Genomic DNA, 8189 nt, shown 5'->3' with positions numbered 1-8189 from the left:
TGTTGAAGTTCTCAGGTTGATGCTCCTGGCATATATGCTTGATCTGTGTGTGTGTGTAAATCTCTGACATAAGAAGCCATACTCAGGCACACCCTGTTTCCTTATTCAAGCATCTTAATTTCATCCCATTAAATCTTTGAAGTATCCGACTACCAGAAGGCATGAAGAAACCTGGGCTGAGAGTCTTCATTCCAGGAGACGTGATCTTGACTGCATGGCTGGTTTGAGGCGCATCACTCTGAACTGCAACACGCTCATTGGTGACCTGGGTGCAAGTGCTTTGGCAGAATCTCTTAGTGAGGATTTATGGCTTAGAGGGAAATTCTAAAATTGAAAATATTGAATTTTTAATATGCTTAGCTTTTGGCATGATACTATTGTGATAGGATGTTTTAAAGCCTCATTTTACTGATAGCTTTTATTTTGCTTTTCAACTTTCTCTAAGAGTTGCATATATCCTTTACAGAAAATACAGAGTTACAAGAGAACCTATAATTTTAATACCCAGATATAATCACTGTTCATTTTGGCGTATATACTTTCAGTCTTTTTTTCTTCTACAAATATATATGTACACTTAGGGATTACAAAAATAGAATTGTAGTATACTTGCTATTTCACATTCCTGCTTTTTTCACTTAAAGATGTATCATGTAGTATTGCGTCGTATTGATGTCCCATAGTTTAATCAATTCTTTGCAATTCTATTTAGACAGTTTGCTTTTCCCTGTCAGAAACAATGTGAATACGTTGTATATACATCTCTGTGTCCATCGGGATTACTTCTGTAGAATAAGGTACTACAAGTGGAATGACTAAGTGTGACCTATTTTTAAGACATTTGATACACATGGCCAAATTACCACCCAGAAAGGCTATGCCAATTTGTAGTCCACCCCAACAGTAGATGGGAAGCCTGCCTCTCACAAACACTGGCCTGTAGCACTTGTAAAAAAATGTGAAACTACAAAAATGAGTACCTCTCCATTTTCTATGCAAGTGGGATTACTCCAAATTTTATAACTTTTTTCAATTAATTTAGTATGAGCATTTTAGCAAGTCAGTAAATTTGCATCTCCTACATCATTTTTTGTGATTGTTCAGTATTCCATTATACGAATATGCCACAGTGCACATAGCTTATCCATTCTTGTATATAAGCTTTGTCCAGTTTTTCAGTTACAAATAGTACTCTGATATATATCCTTACCTATATCTCTGACTATTTCTTTTGGTTAAATTCTTAGAAAGAGAGTTGTTGGATCCAAAGGGTATAGACATTATTTAAAGGCTTTTCTTACAGAATCTTGGCTTCATCTGATAGGACAATAACCACATTTTGTTTTATTTTGTATTCATTTGATTGACTGGTGAGGTTTACTGGCTGTTTGTATTAATTTGGCTATTTGGTTAATTATACCCTGTGTCCATTCTTCTGTAGTGAGAGTTTGTAAGGGTTGTATCATATCCTGTCAGATCCGTATGTCTGACTTGCTATTTCTATGTGTCATGGGGGTGTTGAAAGACTCCAGTTATTTTAATGTGATGGTCCACACAACACTTAAACAAAAGACTCATGATAGTTTCCTTTCATGTAATATTTTTTAATCCCTGTGCTTTAGTGATGATCCCTTTGGTTTAAATGAGTAGGTTGTTCAGCCCCAGAACTACTAGAATTCATGATCAGTTTTTCTGGGTTTTGTCTGACCTTTTACTGCGAGGGTTCTTGACCATCCTACTTTCATGATAGGTTTTTAGTATGTATTCTCTATTCACACATTGTTGAAAGTTTTTATTATTTGTATCCTCTTAGATTTGTCTTTTTTTCCTGTAAAACTAACAGTTATTACATTTCTTCTATTTTGTTTTCCCCTTTGAACTAGTTTCAAGTGTGATTTGGAGCTGAAGATCATGATCAAAAGAATGCAGTGCATTTCTGAGCTCCACCAGGTTTTGCTTGTGAGGTTTACATGCCCCTGCCGCCCTTGCTAATTATGAACTGAGATTCATTTTGTGATGCTTTTTGCTCATAGGTTATATACAGTTATTCTTCAGTTCTGTAATTGTAAAATACGTTGTATGATTTATTGGTACTAAAGCCAGGGTTATCACTGCACATCCAAGAAGAGGTTTTTAAATTGGATTATGCATTATGTGTGTGCATATATGTTTCTGTTTTTTTCCATACCCAAAATTACAAACCTGCCATGACTTGTCTTGTGCAGGACTCTTCCACACGTGAGAAAATGAGAGTTGTCTATATGTTAAATCTGTAGAGTTAGCAAGTGACGTTTGTCTTTCATCGAAAGCACTTGACCTGCAGCAGTGCGGCCTCACCAGTGAAGGAGCAAAGGCTTTACTAAAGGCCCCTGAAACCAACAGAACTCTGCTCGTTCTGGATATAAGAAAAAATCTGCTTGTTGGTATGTGGTCACTTTTTTTAAATTGATGAACACATAGCAAAACAAAAACAATTTGTTCAGGTATTGACAGTTTTTTAAAACTTAATGTGTTTAACTTTCCTCATCATATACAGTTGGCCCGTGAACAACGTGGGGTTAGGGGTGTCGACCCCTACACAGTTCAAGATCTGGGTATAAGTTTATAGTCAGTGGTTCCACATCTGTGGATTCAACCAACCTTGGATCATGTAGGACGATAGTACATATGTATTGAAAACTATGCGTGTGTCAGTGGACCCGCGAGGTTCAAACCCATGTTGTTCAAGCTTCAACTGTACTTTTCTAGTGTTGCACTTCCCTTATGTTTTTAGCAGCTACTGTACTAACTAAAGTGAATTATACTTGTCAAGTTTTCTTATCTCTACTCTGAATAGAGGTGAACCTAGATACTAAGCCTGCTTCCACCAAGAGCATTCTTTCTTTCCTGTGCAGCCTCTGAATTCTTGCCAGGAGTACTTTATTCATTTGTCAGATTCACAAGTAATTTTGTAATCATCTTCTGTGTGCCAGATACGGGTTTAGGGACTAGGGATAAAGCAGTGAACCAGACAGACAAAAGTCTTGCCCTCATGGAACTTACATTCTAGTGAAGGACATCAGATAGAAATGAGTAAACAGATAAGTCATATAATTTTAGAGAGTAGGAAGTGCAAAACTATCTTAATGTAAGGAGAGTGAGGGAGAGCAGGTAGGACTCCATTGGATAGGTTTGTTAGGGGACAGCTTCACTGGAGAAGTGGCATTTGAACGGAGACCTGAATGAAGAGAGGAGCAAGCCATGGAAGATGTGGAGTAAGCACATTCCAGGACAAGGAGGCAATGACTATGTAGGCATGTAGGTGGGTGGAGTATTTAAGGAAAAGCAAGGAGGCCAATCTGGGCAGAGTACTGAGTGAAGAAGAGTGTGGTATGACATGAGGTCAAGGAGCTAGCCAGGGGTCTGCTCTTGTAAAGTCTTGAAGGCCAGAGTAAAGATGTGGATTATTCTAAATGAGTAGAGGGGTTTGAACTGGAAAAAGGCATGATCCAAATCGTATCTGAATAAGGTGACCTGGTATAGAGAAGGGACTTGGGAGGATAAAGAAGAGGAACAGGGGGCTTCCCTGGTGCCGCAGTGGTTGAGAATCCACCTGCCGATGCAGGGGACGCGGGTTCGTGCCCCGGTCCAGGAAGATCCCACATGCCGCGGAGCGACTGGGCCCATGAGCCATGGCCGCTGAGCCTGCGCGTCCGGAGACTGTGCTCCGCAACGAGAGAGGCCACAACAGTGAGAGGCCCGTGTACAGCAAAAAAAAAAAAAAAAAAAAAAAAAAAAAAGAGGAACAGGGAGACCAGTTAGGAGACTATCACAGTGCTCCAAATAAGAGATGTTTATGGCCTAGGTTAGGTTGGAAGTTTGCAGCAAATGAAAAGTGGTTGAATTCAGGTTGTGTTTTGAGGGTGTAGCTCTCAAGACCTGCAGATAGATGTGAGGTATGAAGGAAATAGTAACAAGGAGACAAGTCATTGATGATTATGTGTGCAACTGGGTAGTATCACTTAGAAGAAGGGAGCTGATGGGAGGAGCAGCTTTTGAGGGAATATCAGGACTTGGTTTGTTATCTTGGATGCCCTGGTTTGATATCTTAGATGCTCTTTAGGTATCTAAGCGTCTGGACGGTGCTCAGACTGTACTTTGTATCCAAAGGTATCCAAAGCCACTTCAGATGCAAAATGTTTCAAGTTGACCTTTGCTGCTGCCAAAATAGTAGCCACTGTGGGCAGTCTGCAAGATGGCATCTTAGGTTTCTGAGGAAGAAATTAGAATACACAAAGGGGGAAATAAGTGTATAATTATATAATGTAGATTTCATATTTAAATGTCTGGGAAAAGCAATAATTAGTTGGCTTTTGGTTTTAAATGGAAATAGCCACTCATTGGAAAATAATTACTCTAATTTCAATTCATTTTACTTTAGATCATTCTGTGATGAAAACAGTTACCAAACAAGTTCTCCAGATAGAAGGAGTGCCAAGTCAGAGGTATATAGCATGTTTCAGTTCTCTTGGAAGAATTTCTCTTTAATGGCTTGGTTTTCTTTCTTTCTTAAAAGAAAATTATCAAGGTACTTTCTGCCATCTTAAAACTAAGATTTTAGTCAAATCAAATGGCTTTTCTGTTTTTGAAAATGTTGTGTGATGCTTTAATTTAGGTTCCCAGATATGCAGATTGAAAACCTTTTAACTTTTTATTTTCTGTAACATATTATCGTTAGTCACAAATAGTCTTTTTTTTTTTTGGTGATAAGAATGAATAGCAGGAGCAGCATTTGTGAAACCAAATCTAATATGAAACTGACTCTTTCTTGTGAGTAAATTTGAATATTGAAACAGCAAAACAATAAGGTTTAATAAAAAGCAAAATAAATTTTTTATGTTTATGATCTGCCAATTTCCCAGAAAGGGTTTTGTGGTGACTTTAGTTATATACCAGATACATTAAAATCACCAGTGGACAACACATCTTTTATTCAGGTGCCCTCTGAAAGTTTTAAAAATTTGTTGACTTCATATCAATGAACGGTCCACTTTAAAATGGTTAAAATTATAAATTTTCTGTTTTGTGTCGTTTACCACAATTTTTAAAAAATGTGTTGTTTGAAGATTTTTGGGTTTTATAAAGGTATTAGCATAAAAATGAAAAATTTAAAAGACCACCTCTAATCCCATTATCCTATCAAGCAATATTTACATTTTAATTTTCTCTTCCTGCTGTCTATAAACATAATTCCACATAGCTTCAATATAATTTGCCATTCTTATCTTTTCATACTAAATTTAAATTCTGTGATTCATAGTTATACTTTTTAACATTGCATTCACATGGTTTCATTGAGTAGGTCAATTTTTTAAATTGGTGAAAAATTGGAAATAACCTCAAATAAACTATTGTAAACATCTTCATAAATACAGCTTTTTTTTTTTTCTACTTCAAGTTGTATGTTTTTGATTCTCTATTAATCAACTTGCTTGGACAATAGTGTATTAAATAAGTTGTTAAGAGTGTTTATGAAGTCAAAAAAAGCTTATGATCGTCTGCCAATTGTTATTTCAAGAGTGATATTTTATTTTTTTTAAGGTGAAAATTACTTGCTTTTATTTATTGTTAAAACAACTTTATGAAATGATTTGCAATGCAAAATGTGGAAAACTGCTTTGAATAACTGGGAAAATAGCTACAGCATGGGAAAACGTATGTAAACAAACTTCACTGCCACCAAACTAGAATCTACTAATTTATCTCAGATGGCATTACAGAGTAGCAATGGCAGCTTCTGGTAAACGGAGAAACAGCAGCAAAGTCCTGCAGTGAAGCTGTGATTAATTACCAAACTGAACTGTTCACTCCACTAATCCTACAACTTCCCTACATTTATCTGTCTATACATTCCTACTTACTACAGGACAAACACCCACCGAAGTGGTTCCAAAAAACAAATGAGATAGAAATTCACAATTATAAAACAAATCCAATAGAAGGCAGTGGAGGAAACTGGGAACTACTGCAAAGTTTTACTGTCTAGTCCAGGTGATGAAAACAAAGTTTTTCTTTCAAGGCTGACCACTGTCAGGAATGAAATTAAGTATCAAAACTCTCCTCACTTCTCTAGGAGTGATTCTAGCTCTTCTTGCAAAGAGCTGAGCTGCTCCTTTTCTCGGTCTTCCTTTTGTTTCAGTTCATCCAGCACAGCCTGAAATCTGTTCTTGAGAGCCAGGTTCTCCACTTTCATGATGAGATCCTCCTGTCGCTTTGCCCTGTCCTGGGTCTCTTGGAGCTTGCCTTTCATGTTATCAATCTGTTTCTGAATTCCCATAACCAGCTGATTAGTTCCCTCGTTTTCTTGGTGGTGTTCATCTGACTCATTTAGCTTGTGCTGTAGCTGCCTTTCCAGATCTTCCTCAGTGTCAATGATGTTTATATCTTCTTCATCTTGATGCTGTGTCTCATCTTCATCTTCACTGCTGCTGCTGAGGTCATTGAATATCTCCCGAAGCTCATCATGTTCTAATGAGTCATGGCCCTGCCTGTGGCCAGACATTCCTGGGGAAGAGATATCAAGGCCTTGACTTTCTGCTTCTTTTGTTTCATCTTCAGCAATTATTTCCCAACGGGTACTGACAGCTTCAGCATCTGTGCTCAGCAACCGCTTTACTTCTTTTTCCACATCTGGAGACTCAATATATTTCTTCTTTGCTGTCTTACGGAACCTTCTCTTTCTGACATTTTTTAGAGGCAGAGTAATTCCATGGTTCCATATAAACTTTTTCTCTTTGTCCTTATCCTTTTTCTTGCTTGCTTTGGGATCAGCAGTGGCAACTGGTTCCTCAACAGGAGGATAGAGATCACCATCAGCTGTACAGACAAGCATCTGAGAGATATCAGCTGTCTTGTAAAAGGTTTTTTTATCAATGGTTTTCAAACTTTCCATAACACATGGCAGATCTACCAATTTTGACGCCAATGGGACCTGGTCCACTCTGACAATTCCATGACGCCCATCAGGGTGTAACTCAATTGTCAGTCTGTCCTTCAGGTTGACATGACCAGACTGTATCGCCCGCCTCACAGTAGAGGCATACTCCGGAGGTAGGCGTAAGATAAACTGGCTCTCTACTTCGTGAGGAGCATCATCTTTGCTCTTACTCATCTTTACTTCTTTGTGACTCAGTTTTTCTCTAATAACCACTTGTTGCACTAAAAAATTTCAGCTATTTCAACAGAAAGACCAGTTCTTTATAAATTGACGTCTTTAATTACAAAGAGTTCTAGGTAGAAGAGCAACTAAGCGTCTATTCGGAATTAAGTTCCAAGTCTTTCTAAATATGCTGTGACAATACCAGTCGTTAATGACGCATTGCCTTACTCAGGTCCATTTAAATCTGTTAGCTGCAATGCCAAGTTCCAACCTCTAGATAGAGGTTGTCCTGCCGCTGCAGGACAACGCAGGGAAAGCAAATGGCGGCTCCTACGGAATGATTTTCGGCACAGAAAGTAAGGCTCAGCAGATACTCCCAATCCACAAACTCTCCCGGAACAAAGATACGCAAAAAGCGGGGCGTAGTGAGCTCTCTTCGCCTCGGGTACTTACAATCCAGTGACGGTTATAAGTCCAGTTTCTCCGGACAGGCGCGAGCGGGAAACGAAGCCACTCAGAGAAAGGCGGCCGGGAGCCGAGAGTCTCCTTCCGAATTCCTTTGTTCTTCCCGGCACTTGGCAAAGCGATCCGCTGATTATCGGTGAAACGGCTGAGGACGGGCAACGCGAAATCTCGCCAAGAACCGCAGCTCCGAACGCCAGATTCTGCAACTCCGCAGCTCAGGCGGCCTCCGTCCGTTACAGCAGACCTAGCCGAGAAAAAACAGCTGCGTCACCACGCGAGACCGGCAGCTTCTGTGAGTCGCAACACGCCTCGGGCGGAAGTGCGAGCTGCCCCAGCGCGCGCAGGCACAACGTGCGATTAAGCTATCCGGCGTCTTGTTGTCTCGCGAGAACTTAGCCTTAAAGGGATGAAGACTTTCGCCAAGAGCTGTTGGTTTAAAAGTATTTAGAGGGAACGGTTCTAAGAAGGACATGGATTCTCCCGCGCGCCTCCGCTACCCCCTCCGCTAAAGAGAGTGATATTTTAATAATCAAATAGTACATTCAAAGAAGTTAAGATTTGTGATATCACACTAATTAGATATTAT

At 39.2% G+C, this 8189-nt stretch overlaps 1 protein-coding gene across 1 annotated transcript; it reads right to left on the bottom strand.

Annotated features, from left to right (window-relative positions):
* Window positions 1-5538: 5538 nt before the first annotated feature.
* On the bottom strand, window positions 5539-7321 carry LOC308611630 (transcription initiation factor TFIID subunit 7-like). The gene has a single exon (XM_081260342.1). It carries the CDS (start codon window positions 7148-7150, stop codon window positions 6101-6103), a length of 1050 nt encoding a protein of 349 aa, XP_081116468.1. The 5' UTR covers window positions 7151-7321; the 3' UTR covers window positions 5539-6100.
* Window positions 7322-8189: the final 868 nt, after the last annotated feature.

The sequence above is a fragment of the Mesoplodon bidens genome (assembly GCF_964165515.1).
Source record: "Mesoplodon bidens genome assembly, contig: HAP1_SCAFFOLD_118, whole genome shotgun sequence".
Lineage (NCBI taxonomy): Eukaryota > Metazoa > Chordata > Mammalia > Artiodactyla > Ziphiidae > Mesoplodon > Mesoplodon bidens.
This window is presented reverse-complemented; position numbering and strand designations above follow the sequence as displayed.

What these genes read in the sequence shown, in the direction of transcription:
- LOC308611630 (XM_081260342.1), bottom strand. Translation starts at nt 7,150, where the DNA reads ATGAGTAAGAGCAAAGATGATGCTCCTCACGAAGTAGAGAGCCAGTTT.